This window comes from Mycteria americana, chromosome 1 (assembly GCF_035582795.1).
Source record: "Mycteria americana isolate JAX WOST 10 ecotype Jacksonville Zoo and Gardens chromosome 1, USCA_MyAme_1.0, whole genome shotgun sequence".
Lineage (NCBI taxonomy): Eukaryota > Metazoa > Chordata > Aves > Ciconiiformes > Ciconiidae > Mycteria > Mycteria americana.
The window spans coordinates 17611674-17631933 of record NC_134365.1 but is presented as its reverse complement, the minus strand read 5'-3'; the positions used below and the strand labels follow the sequence as shown (position 1 = coordinate 17631933).

The following is a 20260-nucleotide window of genomic DNA, read 5'->3' as shown; positions in this document are numbered from 1 at the left end:
ATCAAATCTATGTTAATGTTTTACCTGATTCATTACCTCAGGGTAGAATTCATCATTTGGCACAAGATAAAAATGTTTTTCGTATGGACATGTTCCTTTAATTATAAAGGGCATGTACATGTATATTTATATACTGTGTATCTTATATGTTACTTATACATATATGACATCAAAGTAGCTTAAGGACGTTACTGTTCTGTAGGCAGAAGCTCCTTCTGCATCTGTTTAAGGGAGAACAGGATAATTTTACCTAAATGATAGAAAATCTGAGGAGAGCAGAGAGAAACATGCTGTCACTGATGTGCAGTACCTAATTCTGGGGGATGGGATGAACAAGTCCCTCAGTGACTCACAGAATGACTCACAAAAGTAACGACTGTAAGACCGGGCAGTGTGCGTGCGTGGGATCCTCTTCCACGGTCAGGAGGTGTAAAATGATGGGTGCCTCAGAGAGTATCTCACCTGAGCCTGCAGGCTCCTCAGATGAGATATTCAGGACAAACATTACCCTTTTTCCATAACTGGGCTAATGTTTCTTCTCATATTTGATAATCGATAGTAAGCTGCCATTCTTTTACTCCTTCCTTGCGTTTCTTTAGACTGAAGAGTGCCGTGGTGGTTGTTTCAGATGCTTGACTGTCTTAGGAGTAGCCCACCCTTTCACAGTGGTTGCAGTTAGCAGTTACCTGCTGTTTTCCGTCCCTGTGCGCATCCCACCCGGCAGAGCCCAGACCTGTGTTTAGCCTGAAGACAGCTGCCGGAGAAAACAGACAAATTCTTCAGTTAGAGATAAACTTAAAAGAAATGAGGGCTGCTTAGGGCTGATCTTCAGTGCGTTGTGAATTCAAAGCACAGGAGGTGCATTGCTCTAAATCAGATGCACATATGCTTTCGAAAATCGCCTGCCTGTGGTAAGTGATGGTTTCTCTTAACTGGCCTTCATCTGGGGCAAGCTGGAGCTTGAGTATTGCCAAAGTCTGAGCTAATGCTGGAGAGACTTAGCTCTCGGCCCACTTGCACACTAGAATTTGCCAGTACCTTTCCTTCCCGGGCAGGATCTATCCCTCACCCACCGGCTGAAAGCTGTTTCCAGGTGCCAAAACACCCTCTGTTTCAGTGCCAAGACCTGCGCTGTAATTGATTTTCCGTACCTTGGGTGCATGCTGCAGCTCTCCCCTTGTGCTTGCTCAGCCAGCAGGCGAGTGGGCGGGAGGGCGGCTTTCTCCTTCGTCTGTGGGCTCCTCGGCCGAAGCTGATCCTGAAGGGTTATTTAACCGTGCCTGTACAGCTGGGCTGCGGTACCAGCAGAGCTTACCATTTTGAGTCTGCATCCACAAATCCTCTGTACCGTGGATCACAGACTGACCATCCATGCCGGGAAGTGGTGTACCTCTGGGCGAAACCAACCAGCTCTGTATCTGGGGAGGCCTCAGTGAGCCCTGTTTGCTCCCGGAGCAGTCTGAGTGGCAGCTCTCCAGCACTGCTGTGCAGAGTTTGTGTGCCCTCCCTGGCTGCCGGGCTCCGGACAGAGCTAGGGGCAGCTGAGGGTCTGGAGGGCGATGTGGAGTTGGGACTGCTGCCAGCTCAGGTAGGCTTGGGATGAAGCAGCTTGCAACAGAGCAACAGATCCTGTCTGCACTTGCCTGGGACTTGGGGAATGAAGTGGAAAGAGCGACAGGGCCAGGGAGGAAAAGACAGGAAGGAAAAAGCAGCCCCAGGTGAGGTCAGGGCTTCATTTGCTGCTGTTCCTGGAGTTAGTCAGGCAATATGTTGGTCAGAAAGAGGAATGATGTATGGGAGCTCTGTGAATATAGATGTCCGAGGCATAAATTGAGAGTATACCTATTAGAAGACAGTATTTGTCAATGCTCTTACTGTTAAAATAAAATGAAAAGCATCTGCAGGTCTGTTCCAAACCACCCACCTTCACTCCATGCACGCTCTCCATATCCATGTGCAATTTATGTCATGTCCAAGCATACTGGTTTTGGCTGGGATAGAGTTAATTTTCTTCATAGTAGCTGGTATGGGGCCATGTTTTGGATTTGTGCTGAAAACAGTGTTGATAACAGGGATGTTTTAGCTAATGCTGAGCAGTACTTACACAGAGTCAAGGCCTTTTCTGCTTCTCACCCCACCCCACCAGCGAGTAGGCTGGGGGTGCACAAGAAGTTGGGAGGGGACACGGCTGGGACAGCTGATCCCAACTGACCAAAGGGCTATTCCATACCATATGGTGTTGTGATCAGCAATAAAAGCTGCGGGGAAGAAGAAGGAAGCAGGGGGACGTTCAGAGCGATAGCGTTTGTCTTCCCAAGTAACCGTTGTGTGTGATGGAGATGGCTTTCCTGGAGACGGCTGAACACCTGCGTGCCCATGGGAAGGAGTGAATAAATTCCTTATTTTGCTTTGCTTGCATGTGCGGCTTTTGCTTTACCTATTAAACTGTCTTTATCTCAACCCACAAGTTTTCTCACTCTTACCCTTCCAATTCTCTTCCCCATCCCTCTGGGGGCAGTGACTGAGCAGCTGTGTGGAGTTTAGCTGCCCACCGGGGTTAAACCATGATGCTAAGCAAGAAATAAGAAGCACTTTACAACAGGCCTGGTGTTTAGCAGCTTCAGGATAAAGACTTTCTATAATGGACAGGAGCAAAGGCCTTGAGATAAAAACCGCAACATTTACCTGGCAAAGGTGGAGATGTAAAGGAAAGGTTGTTGGGTTTTGGGTTTGTTGAGATTTTTTTTGGGGGGGGAGTCCCCATTTTCTAAATGAAGCAGAAAAATCAAGCCAATTTCTTTGCGTGAAAGGCTTTTCTGCACAGGTGCCTTCCAGATCTCCAGTCCAATGGCAGGTTCTGGTCTAGCAAAAGGAAAAGGGTGGGTAAATGTACAGACTTGACAGAAAGCCCGATGAACCCATTGAGCTCCCAAGGGAGACGTGAGCGGGGAAGCAGCAGTCTCGCGGGGCAGCTGCAGAGGTGATGGGAATGGGGAGTGCGCAGGGGCCACCAGAGCCCACCAGCAGATGTGGAGGCGGCAGTTGCACACTGCATCAAGGATGGCACAAATTTACCTTAGACGCATGATGTGTCTTGCTGGAGTGCGCCTTGCTCATATGGAGCACCTGCTTCAGCTGACCATGTGGTGAACATAAGCTCTTGGGTTCAGTCTTGTACAACCCCTGCATTTTCTCATTCTCTTACACGTTATGCCTGCAACTCATTAGCAGAATTATCTTTAGGATTATCTTTATAGCAAATTTCTAACATTCATCACTGCCTTTGTTTTACTAGAGCCTCTGTTTTGATTCTGGGACCCCGTGTCGCACAACTGCCTAGCAGTGGCCAGAGGCAGAGTGCTTCTGAAGGACTTAAGGATGCGTACGCAAAAATTCCCTTTTGAAAACTCAGGTCCACCCCCGTTCTCTCACCCAAGAGCCAGCTGGGACCACATTTCATCCAGCCACTAGTCACTGGGGGGGTGACACAGCTGTGCCCTAAAAGTCAAGACCTACAGGGCTGCATGCTGGTGTATTCATGGGCACCTGGAAGCTCGGTGGCCACTTGCGTTCCCCTGCCGTGGGCAGGCAGGACCTGCCCTGTAATCCAAACCCCTTGCATAAGCACAAGTGGCCCAGGAAGTCGCAGGCAGTGGGAGTGGTGCTGGTCTGTGTTGGAGAGGTTAATGTAGCACTTTGTTTTGAAAAGGGGGAGTTGAAATACAGCAACCTCTGACGGTTTGCTGCAGAGACGAGCACAAGCCCTGCTGGCTACAGCATGCATGCCCCTGTGCTGGGTGCCTGTGCAGCTGACAGATAGGTTATCTCGTTTCCTTCTGAAAACACAGACCGTCTCTGATGATGTCAAATTCACCTGTTATGGAAATATAATTATTCTTTATTCAGGGACAATAATTGATCTCACCCCTTTGTCTTTGGGGGAAAAAAAAAAGGCAGATATCAACATTTTAGTGAAACTTGGATTGTGACAACTGTGTCAAAAGACACTGATGACAGTGGTTACTGCTTTCTCTCCTATAAAAGGGACTGATTCTCGTTAGAAGTGCTGAGTCCACGGTGCCCTGTCCCCCCAGGACCAACAGGAACATCGCCCAGCTGCTCAGCACACGCTTCCCCATGCCACCCCGCCACCGCACTGCCCCTCGGGCGGGAGGCTCCCATTCCAGCACAAAAGCTTTGTTTGCTCAGCTCCCGGTCTCCCTGCCGAGCCTGCCAACGAGGCTGCCAGCGCCACAGGTGATTTATGAGGCAGGCACATGCCTGCAGCCAAATAGGGATTGCCAGCTCCTTGGAGAAGAGCCACATAGCTGCCACCAGCTAGGCATAACTTTTAGGCATTGGACCCAAGGTGAAAGACTTTGCCCTGAAAGTATCCAGGACACCATCCAATGTCATTTGCTTCCTAATCTGAATGGTCAGGAAAAGTGGTTGGCAATTAAGTTCCTAGATAGATATTATGTATTACACCCTGTGCCGGGGAGCACCTCTCGCAGGAGGGCACGTTTGCCCCTGCCGAGTGCTGCATTTTGTAGCTTGGTTGGAAAAGACAGACCCCAATGGAAGTCAAATCACTGCAAATGCAATTAGTAATAAAGGCTGTGTATGACTTACGCAAATGTCTATCGCTCGTGACATCTGAGCAGACGTAATTGCGATCTGAGGAAGAATTTCTGAAGTTAATCCTCCTGGTGGCTTCCAGACTAATTTGTTAAGGGATTGAGGGAGATTTTCTAAATAAACAATGCAGCTGCTGAAGATTATGATAATGCCACTGTTGATCAAATGTGGGCCTGCCAGAGTTTGGATTTTGCTGGCTCAGAGTGACTTGCTGTGTTTACAGCATCTGTGATCAACACAGGCCCACTCTAGCATTGCTTGGCATTGTCTGGTAAAGAAAAATGCAGGACATTAATTGCAATGTTAAGCAAATATTTGGGAGGGGGAAGGATACTGTAAATACTGAAAATGTCATTCAGTTAAGAACAACCTACTTCTCTGGGCATATTTTTCCAGGAAGAAATACCATTTTGTGGATCTGCATTTCCAAACCTAAATTTGTAACATCTCTAAGAAATGCCAGTATAGCTTTATAAGGCTCTCTCAAGTGTGTAAAGCAGAAAGCGTGTTAAAATTTAGTGCTTCCTCTTAAAACAAATCACGTATTTTTACTTAAGATTTAGCCGTATTTCTAATGTTATCATTTCCTTATCACCCGTCTCATTGTGAATATTTAATATTTAATAGCAGAAGGTACTGCGGGGTTGTAGAGGTCAGTGGTGGCACGGTTAGGAGGAGGCAGTGGACAGTACTAATTTCCAGCAGAGTGCTGATGGTACCGTTCACCAGATCATCGATTTGTGCTGGATGCCTTTCCTTCTATGGCATTTTCATGGGATCAAAAGTTCTGCTTAAGCACGGGAAGTTTGCAGGACACCAAAAACACAGGGAGCATGACCACAGTCAAGTCTTTAGGTCTAGTTTTGAGAAGGACTTAACTGTGGTTACCTGCATAAGTGCAAGGCTTCTTCTTCACAGAGAAAATGCTGGGGTTCCTTCAGTTATACAAGGAAGAAAAGCAATTCAAATGAAAAAGTCACTTTATTTGCTAGTCATGACCAGAATTTTTACCAGCATCCTGAGGAACATGCATGTTTAATTTACTTTCCAACTCAAGAGGTCAAGGAGCTTTTACTGGATTACCAATATTGGTAGCCAGATGCAGGTTATAATAGTTTTTCACAATTTTCTCACAAGAACAAAAGTTACTGTATCAGCAGATTATTGAGCTTTTTGGTGGGCAGGCTTGTATACTTATGGAGCATGATGGTAGGTAGTGCTGGAGGCACATGTACAATACAAGGGTATGAGGAATTTGTAGCTATGCATCTGTATTATTTGTCTGTACGGTGTATTTTGGTGCTAGTGGGCATGGTCATTTTAAAAAACTATAGCAATTAAAATTACAAGCATCTGAAGGAAGGGAAAGAAATCAGATTTTCCATTGCTGAATGCATGCCAGGGCTTTACATTTAAAGTTCAAAATGTTGTTCTAGTCCAACATATAAAATACGTTCCTCGTGTCTGGATGCAAAACATGTCATTTCCTACATGCTCAGAACTCAATTTTTAACATGCCACGAGAAGAGGTAATCTCTGCAAAAATAGTTCAGTTTATGAGTCATTTCCTGGCATTCTGGCTGAAGATTCAGAGACTCCCATCCTTGCTGAGGCCCAATTCATCCTCTTCCACCCAAATCCAGAGGATCATCAATGAAAGTCCTAGTCTAGATAAAACCATAGATTTGATATATAGAAACTGAAGCTTAACAGATTCTGATTAGAAATGATATACAATATCGTTACCAGTGAAGGTATATAATCTGCATGACAATCTGCCTATAGTTCTGATGGTCTCGCTGTCCTTTGAAATCTTTAAATCAAGTTAGTATTTCCCTTTCTAAGGGAAAATTTTAGGTCAGGTGCAAGCCATGTTCTTGAGGCAGGACTCACTGGGTGATGTTCTGTGGTTGTATGAGGCACAAGGCTGATTAGATGATAACATGAGTCCCTTCCATCCATAAAATGTGGAAGGATCCTGTGAAAACCCATCTCAAGCTCCAGCCTGCAGGATTGCAGGTGAGAAGCTGAGAGCCAGGAGAACAGGAGAAGTGTTGCTGCACATTTGCCCTGTTCTTATGCTCTTCCACAGCATCTACCTCTTCCTCAGCGGGACTTTGGTCTGGCCTGTGGCAACCATTTGCGTTCCTAACATCTCCTGAAAAGCGTTGAAGGGCTGCCTGGATAGTATTTACTTTTTCTTGGTCCTGCTCAGACGTGGTTGCGGAGCCCTTGCAGGTGATAGTGAGTGTAACAGGGGCAGCTGATCTGCCCCTGCAGAAGAGGCACACGGGAACCTGGACTTTAAAAGCCCCTCCCTGCAATTCCACCAATATTTATTCATGTGGATTTCAATTAGTAGTAATTGGTTTTGTTGATTTTTGGGGGTTTTTTTCTGGTAGAGAGTAAGTGCAAAGTGATTGATATCTGGGAAAGGAAATCAGGATTTGGCGGCAGAGCAACATTCCATTGTCTTGACACAAAATAACAAATAACTCGCCTCTAAATCTGTGTCTTGGGAAATGAAAGTGTAAAGCAGTGAAAGTCATTTGGAGGTCATTGAGATGCAAAGTGTGTCCTGCTCCCCAGCCCTGAGTTGCTCAGCTCTCTGTAACAGCTTTGAGAAATCTCTCAGGCGGCTGGGGAAGAGGAGGGCAAGTGCATAGCCAGTGCCTGGCTCTTTCTCTCTCCCACCTGCTTTTGGAAGTGTTGTTCTCACAGAGTTTGCAAACACCACCTGAAAACATTCATTGTGGTGGTCGTGATTTTATACGCAAATGCAAACAGTAACTTTTCAGAAACCGTCCCCAGGGTTTTTGCTCTGTGAGTGACAGTAGGGACCATGTCGTGTCAAAACTGAGCCCCTGCTCTTCTGGAAGTCTCATCCTTGGCAAGGCTGCTGAGTGCTTACTCCTCTCGCTCCTCCCAGGTTTTAAAGGGCTTGACTTGTGTGCCCAGTTACAGCACTGCCACTTCTAGGTCTGTGCCCACCCCACACCTGAACTGGGTCTCAGTTGCGTGGCTTTCCCCATGGTGTGGGGCTCTCAGATCACCCTGGGGAACCTGGCACTCAGTGGTGCTCCTTGAGCCCAGGTTCACTCAAGCCATCTAACACCTCCACACCTTGGAAACTCCAAGTGAGGTTTAATGGCACCTCCCAAAATGGTGATTTTCAGCTCCTCCTGAAGGCTAAGGAGATGCGAGGGACCTCCATGAGAGCTGGCAGAGTCTGAATGGCCGTTGGCTCACCGTAAGGCCCTGAGGACAGTGCTTGAAGGCTGTGCTGTGCAGCACAGCCTGGCAGGGCTTCTGCAAAGCCAGCGGAGTCATTGAAATGGCACCTCAGGAATTTGGTGTGAGTGCTTTGAAGTGCGCTGTTATCTCCATTTAATCACACAGTAAATCTACAGTAGCTCGCTGATTTACAGTAACTTTTCAGGTATTTTGCATCTGTCTGTGGAGTGAGGGGAAGCAGCACTTTGCAATTAGCTGGCCACGCAGGGGTCTGTGTGTACCAGGAGACCCTCGCAAAGATCCAGCCATGGGGGGAGATTAGCCCATAGAGCATTGTGGGATTCCTGGATTTTATAGACGCAGTTGTGTCCCCATCACGCACACTGAGCAGGAGTTTGCTTGGCAAGGTGTCACCAGGGATGAGACCAAGGAGAAGGAGTTAGTTGCTGTGAATAAGTGTCACGTTGTGCTATTTCTAGGTATTTCTTGGACTCTGACAGCAATAACATTTGCATCCTGGATGCAAAACTAAGTTGTAAAACATACAAGATTTATATAAAGCCGAAAATATTTGAGAGTGGTACTTTGGCAGGTAGATAGGGACAGATGGCAAAGGGAGAAGGGTTTGCTGAACTGGGAGAGGACAGCATGTGAAGGAGAACAAGGATGCTCTTCCAACATCCTTCACATGCTCTCCCCGTTCTCCAAGGACGCTGGAAGAGCATCCTTGTTGGTGGAAGGATTGGTGGAAGGGAGGGAGGCAGCAAAATAGGCAGAAAAAGGGTTCAGAGGGCAGGAGAGGGCAGGGAGAAGGCATGCCAGCCACAGGGACGGATCAGAGGGAAGGAGAGGGCTGCAGAAGGTGGACGAGGGGACCCGCAGCAGCAGAGGACTCTGGTGAGTGGCATCTCCCACATGGAAAGCTGGATGTTGTCTTGAGGAGTGGGCATGGTCTCTTGGCAGCCAAAACAGGTCCTTCTTGCTGTGTCACTGATTTAGCATCAAAGAGTGAGAAGCATCTCGGAATACAAATTTGAGGATAAAATTTCCATTTGCAGGCAGGGAAAACTTATTCTTCCCATCAGCACTAGCAGCCTTCGCCAAAATTAGTCAAATCCAAGAATATACGCCTTGCAGGAGCTGGATGATATTTGTGGATACTGGTCACGCTCTGTGGAGGGAAGGGGCACAACTGGATGCTGTGTGTATGTAACCATGGCTTTTCACAGCCTCGCCATGCCATTGCCACATGGTGGGACAGGAGGGCTGCTCCCCATCTCTGCCCTATCACCACTGAAAGAGCAGCAGCAATTTGAGCAGCACTGTTCACACGTGCCAGGTCTCATAGCTGTGCAGAAAGCCTCCTGCTTCGAATATCAAAGTTTAGCCTCTGGATGCAGCTGTGAAGGAGATAACAAATCAGGCTAGTAAAACTTGCTTGACTTTGTGGCCCAGCCTGGATCCTGAGATCGGTGTTTCAGGGAGTTTGTCTAGGAAAAGGAACTGGTCTGGTGGCTTTTCAGGATTTGCATTTTTGACTCACTGATGTGAAGCTTTTTGGTTTTCCTTTTCACTGTCGCAGGCTCTCATGTTTCTCTACAGACTCGAGCCAAGTTTGTATAAAGAAATGCCATTAAAATATTCAGGGAATAAAGGGGATACATACATCAAAGGAGCAAGGGGTTTATGTGAAATGGTTTGTCCTGCCTTTCCCTGGTGACTAATCAGGATGTGTAAAAGATTCCCAGTTCTTCACACTGCCGTATTTTAAAGGTGCTCTGGAAAGCTGTAGCGGGAAACTTTAAAATGTAGAGTTTAACATTAATGGTTTCTCTTAATCTGGCCTAATTTTGAGTTTCCCGGTTGATCAGAATGGTCTGCAAGCTGCAAGTCCATGCCACAGCACGGACTTAGTCCATGCTAAGCTTATCCAGCATTTCCTAGTCTCTCCCCCTGGGATTGCAAGCACAGTGCTTTCCCCATTTGTTTTTTTTCCTGTTTATTTATTTATTTTCCTTGCGGGGGGCCGGGCTCTGGCCACTTGCCCAGGGAGACCGCCACAGCCGCGGGCCCTTAATGAGCTTTTTGACCACTGAAGCAGCACAGCATCGCCTGGGAATCAGAGGGGCTTTCTCCCTTCCCCGTGTTAGATAGCGGCGCAGAGGCCGGCAGGTTAATGAAGGGGCCGGGGCGGCTGGCAGGCTGCCTAATGAGCGCCAGGGAGCCGGCGAGGGGAGACCCCAGCAGCGGCCGGAGCCCCAGCAGCAGCCTCCAGCGGGACCTGATGCCAGTTGCTCCATTTTTTCCCATTATTACTGTAGCTGGAAGCGTTGGGAAACGAAGAACCCCAAAGGGTATGAACATGAGGCATTTTCCACCCGACACTTTTGGGGGTGGCGGGGTCTGAACCAGCACATTAACAATGCAGAGGAGTGCTTTTTTTGTATTAAAAATAACTAGGAAACAGATTCTTTTTAACCTTTAACCACTCCAAACAGTCAATAAATCATTAGCTACTGATTAACAAAAACAGAAGGGTAACTTATTGTCCAGTAAGCAAACTCTTGGAAGCACTGAAAGGTTGGCACTGACTTCAGGATGGCTTTTCTTTTTACACATTTGCACTTATTAAAAAGACAAACAAGCCAAGCTCTGCATATTAAGCCATGCCACACAAAGCATTTTGCTAAAAGACCAACTTTCTGAAATAGATATATATTTTTAATGTGTACAGTGAGCTGAGCAAATGCAGTATTTATGGTATGCAACATTATATCTGTCCCCCAAGAAAACAGGTCTCTTCATGCCAAGCATAAAGAGATGGGTTGTGTCTTGTTTGCAAGGGTTCCCAGCTTGTGTTCTCGAAGTCTTGGCCATACTTACAGTCTGCTGCTGAATCGTCTCCTCAGGTCCTTCAAAAGACTCAATGGGGTGGCTAAAGCGGGCGGAAGTCCTCGTGGCCGAGGTTCAGGCTGGAGAGCACAGCTTTCAGTTTAAATTCAGGGAATATCTGTGAAGTTGGAACACTCTCCCATGGCCGACCAAAACCACTCTCCCTCTCTCCATCTGTGCGAAAGGTCAAGTGGCAATTTTTTATCTAAGAATGGAAGTTGGAAAAAGGTGTTTCTGATGTTTGAAATGCTTGTGGGACCTTTGGAAAAGCCCTATTATCTTGCAGATGAAGTAATAAAAGGGTGAGATGCAGGAATCTGAATGTCATCACTGCTGCTGGTTGACTGAACAAACATTTGCACTTTGTAGTATTACTATTACATGTACAGTTTCTAGTCTGGTTTAATTCAAAATAAGTCTACTAAAGATTGGACTATTTGCTTAAATCTCTCCAACAATTTTGCATCACTGCTTTTGAAAACAGTAGTATTTATAATGTAAAAATGCAACAGTTAAGTATTTAAGACAAGGCTTCCATTGTCCATTAATCTGTGTCTTTTCCGTTCACTGTGCATCATTAGACCATCTGTGTCTTTAATAAGTAACTGTGTGGGCTCTTGCAGTTTAAATATTTACTTTAAAATAATAGAGGATCCAAATGAAACTGAGATACATGAGAATATCCGTGTCTGATGTTTTAAGTGGAATGGGAGTAGATTTGTGCAGTAGATTTGCAAACTATAAACAGATGTGTTTTGATGACCTTCTCTCCTCTATCTGGTCTCCATTTATAAAATGCAAGTTCACAGATTAAGCTTCTCAGCATTTTACAAGCACCTGGGAGAATCTACATGTGTTTCTTTCTGTTGAACTTGTGGGGAGACATCCAAACAGTTCATTGCTCCATAGTTGGGTTTCACAAAAATCAGACTGGGCATCGGTACTAAAATACCTTTGCAGTGGCATTCTCTTACTCCGCTGTCAACTGCAACCTGAGAAAGTCCCTGCAGGTCGCCAAAGGGAGTTACATGTACCTTTGAGGCTTGAGAAGGTCACTCCTCCCCGTCACCATTGAGGACAGTAGGTGAGTCTTGCTGTTAACTCTGCTATGGTCAGAAAGAGAACTGCAATTTTCAAAAGACATCCTGGGAGACTGTCATTCCTGCAATTGCAGTCTGCCTGTGACTCTGTCTGAGCAAGGGAGAATGTCGTGGGTTAGACAGGAGATTTGAGATTGTCCACCCATACATCGGAACCACTAATCTCCTTCATAAAAGCTCGAAGAGGCAAGGTTAATTTTCATGACATTGTGTACAATTTTATGTACTAATTGCCAGTATTTGTGGAATATAAATACGGTTTGTCTTGTTTCACAGTTAGAGGGAAGGGTAGGTGGCTTCTGCTCTCACATGTGGGTCCTGAATCAAGGCTGCTTCTTTCTCTTCTCCAAGTGACTCTATATGTGATTATATCCAGCAAACATAAGTGTCAGTACAACGAACACAACGTACTTTAATATGGGGTGCACAGAATGTTTGAAGAATCACTATGTGATGGTGATAATACACTGCGACACTCAGGGCTGCTTTTTTTTCCTTTTTTTTTTGAGTCCAGGATCAATCCACTTCATTCATAGTTTAAGGGAGGCCAAGTTCTCTCTCTGGCACTGTTTGGTACCTCTTCTTGCTACTCACTTTTACAGCATGTGGTCTTTGAAGTTTGAATTCTAACCTCTTTCTGGACAAGCACTAAGTAAAAAGGCAGCCTTTAGGGTTAGGCAGCCCAAGGTAAATTTTCAGCCCCATGAGCAGGAACTCAGTTACATGACTTGCATTACCATTAATGGGGGTCATGCTGGTAAATTCCTGTACACCACATTGAACATTTACTCATGAGTGCAGAATTGGCACAGCTAATGAAACTTGCCTTTCGGGTAGCATGGTGTTTCAGGAGATGAGTCTGACAGGCAGAAAGGACTGCTAAGTACCCAGATGAAAGTCTGGCTTTTAACTCCTTGAACATATTTCCAGAAAATAATAGAGTGAATTAATGCTGGTTAGTGTTAGCTGTTCCTACTGTTAGGGATCAGTCTTGCTCCAGTAGGATTCAACAGAAGCAAAGATGATGCCTGAAATGTAAACGTGTGTGCCATCATTTAGTGGTGGCACTTTGCTTTCTTGTGTATTTTCCAAGTACTACTTACTGTTACTTATTTTCTTTCAAATGTAGGCCAGTCCTCTTGCTAACACCAGCTTCTATAATCACAAACAAATTAAGTTCTTTTTTATAGTTTTCACCCCTGCTACTTTCCCAAAGGTGACCCCTCCTATGGCTGGGCATCGCCTGCTGATTTCCAGCTTACATTACTCATGGGCATGTTATCCCCATTTGTTCTTGTACTGTGTCCATTGCAGTGATAGCATCTTCTCATTTCCAAAACTCTTCCTTAGCCTTTACTTTGCTAGGCTAAACATGGCAAGTCCTTTTTGTCTGTTTGATAAGGTAAGCTTTCCATTGCCCTGGCTGCAGTTCTATGCATCTGCTCTAGCTGGAAGTTATTTTTAATAAATGAAATCAAAATTGTCCACAATATTCTATCCTGTTCAGTGTCATAAAATTTCCCTCAAACCTGTCTTTACAACAGCTCACTGTTGTATTGCCTTTTTTATATTTTAATCATACCATGGTTCATAATTGTTTTGTAGCCAATTAATGCAGTTCCTTTTTTCTTATTTTTCTTCATTTATAGCTGATTATCTTTGAGCTTGCAATAGAAATTCTTGTCATTAGATCCCAAGTTTCATGTTCTGTGATTAATTTTCTTTCTAGGACTCAGCTATTCAAAGTGATTCTTTTTTTTTTAATGCACGATACTCTAAATATCCTCTGTGTCACCAGCAAACTATATTTAGTATTAATCAAAATATTAAATGAATAAAGTCAGTTTCATGATTCAGTTCTGAAGGAACTCATAACTTAGGCTCCCTCTGTTCCAGTCTTATTTATTTCACGTTATTTCAGTTATAAAGTATTCCCTACACTAGGTGCTGAGAAAATGAGTAGTGTAGTACTGCCATGTATTAGAGAAAAAAGAGCCCATGTCACATTAAATCACTCGGAGAATCTCTCTTTCCTTTCCCAGCAACATATTCTTCCATTTTGGGAAAGCCTGTTCTGTCAAATGGGCCTTTTAACATGGTCAGAAAATCACTACGTGTTTGAACTAAGTATGGTTTGAACTGCCAGTAGGTCTCTTTTCATTCACCAGAATATTCCATTTCTTCCTCATCAGCCTATGGTTCTGTGTGGTCATCAGAGCCACAGAGGCCATCAGAGGTCTGCACTGCAATGACAAGTCGGCATCTAGAGAAACACTTTGCAATTTCTATGTTAAGTAAAAGTAGGGGGGGGAAATCAGTTTGCCACTGCAGCTAGTTGACTGTGAAGGAGCAGCTGCAAACTGCCGAGTGTCACCAGGTTGCAGTCTTGATTAACATAGGGCAGATCCCCCCTGCTGCGGGAATAAATACCCTGCCTTTGTCAAGGCTCCCGTGTAAGAAACAATAGGGTATTTCAGTGAAGCACAAGAACATAAATGTTAATTGAATCATTCCTCCAAATGAATAGAAGTAGCACCCATAATGTAAACATTTTAATTTTGGAAGGAAGGTCTGCCTGTCAGTTGGTTAATTTTCTATGTATTTTTTCATTTACTTTGAAAAGCTGCTCACTAACATTGCCATCATTGCGTACAATAACATTTGCAGCACTGCAAATATGTATGCTTCCTGTCTTTCCAAGCTAGGCAGAGGCAAAGTCCAGGGAGTATAGGAAAAAATAAAATCTGCCTTAATACCACTCAAGAGAGGTCAAAACCTTATACTGTGTAACTGCCAAACTATGTGATCACATTAGTTCTTGGTAGAGGAAATGGAAAATACTTTCCAACTGGAATTGACACCAGGAAACATCTTTTAAAAATGTTTTTTATACATTGAGATAATTACCCTTAGAAATAAATCTGTTTCTCTTTACACATGGTGAAAGTGACTTTAGGTGTTTTAACAAATTTATGTGTGTACAAGCGAAACAGGAAGAATGGGCATTTATCCCCTTACTGCTTCCTTGTTTGCTGTACAAATAAGGGATTTCAGTACACAGTTGAGCAATAGATGTTTTAAAGAGAGTGTACAGCAAACTACAGCGTGATGCTCAGCCATCTTCCGTTTTCATAGGGTTACAACTATTGTTGATCAACACATCATAAAAGTATCTCTTGGCTTTCAATTGTGCAGCACGTCTGGGTCAGATCCTGGTGACTTCACTCCTGTGTGCTGTCCCTTTGCCCATAGAGGAACAGCAGCAAAGCCAGGGGAGTTCAGCTCATTGCTTCTCTTGTACCCATCAAGTCCTCAGAGATCCTGCACCAGTGGTAGATTAGGGCTCTGTAGCTCTCTACGAACACTAAACATAGAAAATGGTTTTCTTACACAATTTGCTAGTTTTTCACAGAGGCTGATATGCTGCTGTTTATACATGCCCCCTTTTTTAACAGTCATGATGCACTTCTCCACTGGAGCAATCTGTCTCTTGAGTGTCTGCGTAGCAGACACGGGCTCCTGTCAGTCACGCTGGGGTACATCTTGTCAGTTAGGAAATTAATGGAGATGAAGGATGTGTTTGTGGTGGAGGCACAGAAGTTTGGTGTTTGGGGTTGGATTCCCAGTGGTCCTGTAGGCTTTCCTGCCTGTTGGGATCACTGAATTTCCCCAGTTGTCAGTAGTTGCTGAAGTGGGGAGAACAACACCTGCTAGCAGGGCACTTCGCAGAGTGAGCCCGTAATGGTGGAGGTGTGAAGCTGAGTGTGATTACTCTAGTCTTGTGGCCCATGTTCACCAGGGCACTTTGTGGGTGGGTGGGCAGGAGTTTCCTACTGCCTGGGTGAAGCTGGAGATCAGGACAAGCCGGAGCATTTATCGCCACTCTAAAACACACTTTCTTCCCATTTTCCATGCACCACCCACGGTGTTGGTCTGCATGCCTGGACCAAAGCAGCTGTGTGAGCAAGCTCAGATCCACCCCTTATTTTTGATTGTCCAGCTCTGTGGGTTGATGATCCTTATTTTCCTGTGACTAGAAACCGGGGGGCTTCTCAGCCAGCTAAGCCCTAGGCAGTGGGTTTCCATGCCCTCCGTCTTGTAGCTGGGAGGCACTCCCAGCAGGCACAAGCAGTCTTCATCTAAGCTCCCTCCCGGTCATTGCACAACCTTTCACTACACCCTTTATAGGAACCTGCACTCGGTTTGTGGTGGCCCCGACAGAGGACCCCCATCAGGGAAAATTTGATTTAAGCCTTTAGCCTCACTATTACATCATTTTATGTTTCTCTGTCTTTGGGCAGAAACAATGTTAAAATTCAAGTGACTTCATTCACTTGAGGTGAAAAGTTGCAAAATGAGCTGAATTTACTAGAGTTTGCTGTGCAGAAGTAAGGAAACACCTCTTTGAAGTGATTTGGGCCAAAGTGGTTCAGCAATGGAAAAGACCAAAGCCATTTCTGACCATGCTGGTTATCACACTGAGCATGTATAGACCCTCTTTAAAGTCATCCATTGGGGTTTTTTCTTGCCTAGATGTTATAGGTCAACTTAACTTCTGCTGTTTTATTTACACATCCTATTTTAGTCCCCTTTGGGGAATAAGAAGTATGTTGCTGAGCTGGCTGAACCAGCATTTAAATCCCATGTGTATGTAGCACTGTATGACATGTGCTATTTATTTCTTGAAGCCCAACATTGGGCGATTAGGAATTCCTCATGGTCCTTCAGGAGAGAAGGTGGCTGTGGTGACTGTGGACGACTGTGACACAGCAGTGGCTGTGCGCTTTGGGAGCCTCATTGGAAACTACACCTGCGCTGCCCAGGGTACTCAGACCGGCTCAAAGAAGTAAGGATACCCTATATTTGTGTTTTCCACTCATTCTGTTCTTCCAGGGGAGAGTCAACAGTATGTGATTAACCACTAAGCAAATTAAGTTGGAAAAGCAGATACGATTTAACAAGAAAAAGTAACAAGGTTTAGTTTGGTAGATGGAATTTGTTGGAGGCTACTGCAAGTGTCAGTACACTGGGTGGAATGCACAGAGTTTTGTGTAGATACAGACATGTGGCCAAATTACTTGTAAAATGCAAAAAAAAAAAAGACCTGGAGGTCAGTGTGGATGGCCCCCAAAAGGCATCTACTCAGTATGAAAATGTAGAGACAAGGGCAAATAAAATGCTAGACATTATTAATGAAGGGGATGGCTGAAGAGCTTATTACTTCCATCATTTAAGTTAACAGTCCTATCTTAAAAGGAGATAGAAATAATGGAGGTACAGAAAAGGCCATTGAAAAATCATTAGGTATTAAAAAAACCTTTCCTGTGAGGAAAGACCAAAAAGATTAGTACCGTTGGGTTTAAAGAGGAGATGGACAGCAAGCAGCATAGTGGCGATATAAAATAATGAGTTACAGCAGAAAGACCATTGAGATGCACATGCTGCTCTAAAATCCCACAAGAAGGAGGGACCATAAAAATTAGGGCTAATTCAAACTGACCAAATGATAAACTTTTCACACAGTGTGGAGTCACTCAGTGGAACCTGCCTTCACCAGATTTATTAAGACTAGGATCTTCAGAGCATTTTAAAAGGGTGGGCACTGTATAATAATTAAGTCATTATATCAAAATCTACACCATCTCAGCCCTTGTGCTGAGAAGCATAAGCCAGCCCCTGGGTGACTGGAGTCAGAAAGAAGTGTCCTGCGGCTGCACATTTTTCCATAATTTTAATTTTCTTCTTCATATTGGCCACTGTTAGGGACAGGTCATTGGATTCTGTATGCATATGACAGCTCCTAAGTTACAAGTTATGGTGTTTCTGGAAGGTGCTCTGATTACAAGCTCTGGAAGTGCTGATGTAGCAGAGGGAGGTGCATGGCAACACCGGGAAACTAAACAGCTCAAGTGTGCTTATGGAAGCAGTGAGATAAAGAACAAAACAAAACAAACTATATGCAAGAAATTATGAGAATGTCTTTGTTTCTTCAGATCTTTGGACCTAACTGGCCCTCTCCTCCTTGGCGGTGTCCCAAACTTGCCTGAAGATTTCCCAGTGCACAACAGACAGTTTATCGGCTGCATGAGGAACCTCTCTATCGACAGCAAGCCGATCGACATGGCTAGTTTCATTGCCAATAATGGCACTCTGCCAGGTATGGGCGACTGCTGTCTCAAAAGTCAACATGAGAAAGCTCTCTGCCATAGCTGTGTGTGTAACAGGGCTTAGGATGTTGAAGGGGCCAGCACTGGGAGGAACGCCAGGAAGGGGCAGGGGACAGAGAGGTCTGCAACGGCCCCTGTCCCCCTGTTAGCGCCACTGAGCGCAAAGCATTTGCCGCAAGCCAGGTGGCAGGGGCTCAAAGTGCTGCTGGGCATTGCATTGCCACCACGTTCACCGGTGCAGCTCCATCCAGACCTGCTCGATGCACCTCATTTGTTTGAGCAGGGTGGAGCCTGCACCCATGCCAGGGACGTACACAATAGCCTGTGGCACAGCGCACACTTACAGGACTAAGTGGCATGCAGAAAAGGACCGGGCTTGTTTAGACCTTCTGCATTGCTACGAGTTTCATCCAGGAATTTACTCCTAAATGAACTTTTCCTCTTTTTTTTTTTTTTTTTTTTAATTACCTCTTAAATGTCACTTTGCTCTGAAAGCCGGTGGGATTAGAAAAAGACAATGGTTTTAATGACTTTTTCATAAATTATGTTTGTTCTGTAAATCAAATCCTGCAGTCCTCCAAATCTGAAACCTGCTTCATGAAGCAGCCTGTTGGAGTTTCTGATTTGGTTTCCAGTCCCTGGATCCCTGATCAGGATTAGTTCTGGTGTACAAAATGTTATCATCATAAAACTGGCTCTTCCACGCAAGAGTGACAAGTCCCTTCCTTCCGCCCTGCTGAAGGTCTGTGTAAGAGCTAAATTGCAGTTCTTAGGTATGTTTCATCGATCATGGATTAAGAAGGGAGTCATAGCATAAGCTTCAAATTGCTATTTTGTCTTGGAGCCCTTTTTTAACAGTTATGTCTCTAATGTTAGTTAAATACAAGTTTTTATCTTACGGAAATATACATCAGGAGGGGCATGAAGTGTTTTCTTTAGGATGGATTTTTTTTTCCTCATTTGGAAACATGTTTCCATATAGTTTAAAACAATGATGTATAGTAGTGTTACTCCGCTATGTAACACTGCACATTGGCTTTCCCTGGTTAGTGTCTCAGTTAGATGACAGTAAGTTGCGAACAGTGGTGCTGAGTCACAGCACCAGTCAATCTGCCTGTCTCCAGCAGTGGATGCCAGGGGAAGAGTATAAAAACAGGACAAGCACGCAGTGATATTTCCCCAAAATTTTCTCTTAGTCCCCAGAGATTTACAGCTCAGTTAATGTATTTAATAGCCTTTGATAGATTTGTCTTTATGAATTTGACATTTGCTTAGCTCACGTAAACTTTTGCCATCCACATTTTGCTTCACTGACTTCAAGGATATTAAAAAAAACCCCTAAAGCTATAATGGTCATGTCTTCTTTTTACATAAAAACTCAGATACAATCATTCAGAGCCTTTTTCTTGTTAAAACCATGCAAAGTAACTGTTTTCCTGAATTTCAGGCTGTGCAGCGCAGCGGAACTATTGTGAAACCAACTGGTGCCAGAACGGAGGCACGTGCATCAACAAGTGGAACACGTACATCTGCGAGTGCCCTGTACGCTATGGAGGGAAAAACTGTGAGCAAGGTAGGATGCAAAGACCTCTTCATGAGTAGTCATGTGTGCCGCTTTCATTACCTGTCATTAACATCTCATAGAATGTATGTCAAACTGTGATGCTTAAAGGATAGGTAACAGAAGATTGCAATTAAGACTAAAAATCACCCATTATCAATTTGAAATAATTTTAGAGATCGCCTATATAATAAATATGATAGCTGACATACTGTCATGAATAACAGCAGCTTTCATTGATTTACTTACTTAAGCAAAGTAGTTCCACAGAACTTGGCAGTATTTAGTAATTTGTTTATAGTAAAAATGCCTGATCCTAAGCCCCTTTAAATCAGTGGAAAGAATCCCGCTGACTTTATTGGGCTTTGACTCAAACCAGGGCTGAATGTGCAGTTTTAATCACCACTTTCTTGGCAAGAAGGCAGTCTCTGCTGAGTACGAGCACTTTCAGTTTTATTGGGTTTTTCTTTGATTGAACACAATGTGCGTATATGTGTAAAACCTCATTAATAAAGGATGAGGAAGGAGCAGCAGGTGTGTTTTGTAGGGCGTGAAGAACTTGCAGTTAGTTTCTTCCCAAGGAAGCAAGGAGTCGTCTGTGTCAGGGGTCCTGGGGGGTCAGTGCAGCAGCGGGCTGCCCGTTGTAAGGTAGCACCTCCACGTCTGGC

At 44.6% G+C, this 20260-nt stretch overlaps 1 protein-coding gene across 7 annotated transcripts in view; it reads left to right on the top strand.

Annotated features, from left to right (window-relative positions):
* Window positions 1–20260, top strand: part of CELSR1 (cadherin EGF LAG seven-pass G-type receptor 1) — a 173277-nt gene that overhangs the window by 106016 nt on the left and 47001 nt on the right. For all 7 annotated transcript variants that reach the window (XM_075492249.1, XM_075492302.1, XM_075492295.1 and 4 more), the window contains exons 6-8: window positions 16553–16710; window positions 17858–18021; window positions 19479–19604. In XM_075492249.1, the coding sequence (XP_075348364.1) occupies window positions 16553–16710; window positions 17858–18021; window positions 19479–19604 (448 nt within the window). The remainder of the gene's footprint in view (window positions 1–16552; window positions 16711–17857; window positions 18022–19478; window positions 19605–20260) is intronic.